The sequence below is a fragment of the Solanum lycopersicum genome, chromosome 7 (assembly GCF_036512215.1).
Source record: "Solanum lycopersicum chromosome 7, SLM_r2.1".
NCBI lineage: Eukaryota > Viridiplantae > Streptophyta > Magnoliopsida > Solanales > Solanaceae > Solanum > Solanum lycopersicum.
The window spans coordinates 50,182,011-50,184,156 of record NC_090806.1 but is presented as its reverse complement, the minus strand read 5'-3'; the positions used below and the strand labels follow the sequence as shown (position 1 = coordinate 50,184,156).

Here is a 2,146-nt window from a genome sequence, read left to right as displayed (position 1 = left end):
TAAGAAATAGGCTAATACTAATTGATAAAATAAAATGCAATGTAAATGGGTAGAAATCAGAGACAAAAACCTGAGAATTTAAGAAAAACAAGAGAGGAAGGTGCTTGGTGGTCAAGAAGAGAACCACATCAGCAGACTCCAACTAGAAGAGAGTAGATTTTAGGAATTTGGGAATTTGCGAAAATGATATGTTGAAAGAGAGGTAGGAAACTGAAAGTTGAAAACGGAGGGAAATGGGAGGAAGAGGGAAGGAAATTGGTTAAATGAAGGGATGGGGTTTTTAAATGTTAAGAATTTTAAAAAAACCCCAACCGGGTTGGGTAGGGTAAGCTTCATTTATGACGTGACGAGTCCCCGGCGACGGTCCATCTTAGTTGTGACAGTCCGTCATTAGTTCCATCGCGTGTTCCCTAGTTTTGAATATAACTGAAAGACGCACCTGGCACGACAGATTTATGAGACGGTCCATCGCATTGTTGACGGGCCGTCGATGGGTCATCCAGTGACTATTGCAGAGTGATTTTCTGCAGAATTTCCTGCTGATGTGCCTGCAAATTTAAAACCCATTAGTAGAAAATGCTACCATTAGTAGAAAGAAAAACTATAACTGTTGGGTTACCTCCCAACAAGCGCCTGATTTAACGTCGCAGGACAACTAAGGACGCTTGATTACTTAACATTCATCAAGATGGTAGTCCTCGATCCCCTCATTTGACTATTCAGTATGCCCAAAATAGGGTTTTATTCGTTCTCCATTCACATTAAACCACACTCTATCCTTTGTTTCTAACTCAACAGCTCCATGAGGGAATTATTGGGTAATCAATAAAGGGCCAGTCTATTTGGACTTGAGCTTGCCCGGAAGCCAACACAACCTAAAACTGTCTAAAAGCACCAAATCACCATACATAAAATCTCTTTTTTCACTTTTAAGGTCATAATCCTTCTTCATCTTTTCTTTGTAGGATATAGCAGATACCGATTGGAGTTAACCACTCTACACCATGGACCTACAAATGTTGAATGCCGCTTCGTCATTGTTCAACCAAAATTTAATCTGCCCCCTTTTCCATATACACTAAGGCTCTACCCGCAGCAAGGAATGACCTCCCAAGAATAATAGGCACTTCAAAATTGGCATCACAATCAAGGATAACAAAATCTACTGGAAATATGAAGGACTCCACCCTTACTAGCACATCGTGGAGTATCCTTATAGGCCTTTTCAGTGTTCGATCGGCCATCACTAGTCGCATTGCAGTGGGCTTTGGGTTACCCAAACTCAACTTCATGTAAATCGAGATGGGCATGAGATTTATGATTGCCTCTAGATCACATAATGCTTTCGCAAAACATAATGACCCGACTGTACAAGCAATAGTGAAGGCACCTTGATTTTTTTTCTTTTGTACGAGTGATCTTGTAGCAATAGCACTACAATGTTGCATTCTATCATCCTCGCAAGTGACCAATCTTTTCTTTGTAACCAGATCTTTCATAAACTTGACATAACCGGGCATTTGTTCTAGATCTTCTACCAAAGGGACATTGATAGAAAGCTGCTTCAGCATTTTTATAAAACGCTGATATTTACCGTTCTCGGTCTTTTTCACTAATCTTTGAGGAAAGGGAGGTGGTGGTCTAGGCATGGGAATTACCTTTATAGGTGTTTTCGCATCTTTTCCAGTGCTATCTTCTGCTTCACCACTACTCTCTACCAACTTATCATTACCCTTTCTCACCTTTTCCTCATTAGACGGCATAGGTGGGTAAATAGTTTACTTACCACCCCGAGTAGTGATTGCCATACAGTATGCATCATTTTTTAGATTTTGGATACTGTTTCTAGGAAGAGTGCCCGGTTGCCGTCAGATAATTGGGCCATTCGAAACTCGATCTTCTTAATCGATATTGCTTGTGTATCGACTCTCTGCCCAATACCCGCTAAATCACTCCTTAAATCTTTAATGTTCTCATATTAGCATCGAACCTCCTCACCATTTTCTCCAACATATCCTTAACTCGCGCCATACTATCTCCACCATCCCTAGGAGTAACTTCACTATTTTAAGGAGGGACATAAGGCCCATTCCTATCAATTCTGTTACCATAGCTACCCTTATTTAAGTTGTTGTCGTTGTTGTAG

At 40.6% G+C, this 2,146-nt stretch overlaps 1 protein-coding gene across 1 annotated transcript; it reads right to left on the bottom strand.

The window, feature by feature from the left end:
* Window positions 1-1,052: 1,052 nt before the first annotated feature.
* On the bottom strand, window positions 1,053-1,763 carry LOC138337476 (uncharacterized). The gene is made up of 2 exons (XM_069287389.1): window positions 1,595-1,763; window positions 1,053-1,534 (listed from the first exon to the last, which is right to left on the bottom strand). Exons 1-2 carry the CDS (start codon window positions 1,761-1,763, stop codon window positions 1,053-1,055), a joined length of 651 nt encoding a protein of 216 aa, XP_069143490.1.
* Window positions 1,764-2,146: the final 383 nt, after the last annotated feature.

What these genes read in the sequence shown, in the direction of transcription:
- LOC138337476 (XM_069287389.1), bottom strand. Translation starts at nt 1,763, where the DNA reads ATGCCGTCTAATGAGGAAAAGGTGAGAAAGGGTAATGATAAGTTGGTA. An exon ending in AGTGAAAAAGACCGAGAACG is followed by an intron (nt 1,535 to 1,594) that starts GTAAATATCAGC and finishes TCCCTTTGGTAG; the next exon opens with AAGATCTAGAACAAATGCCC.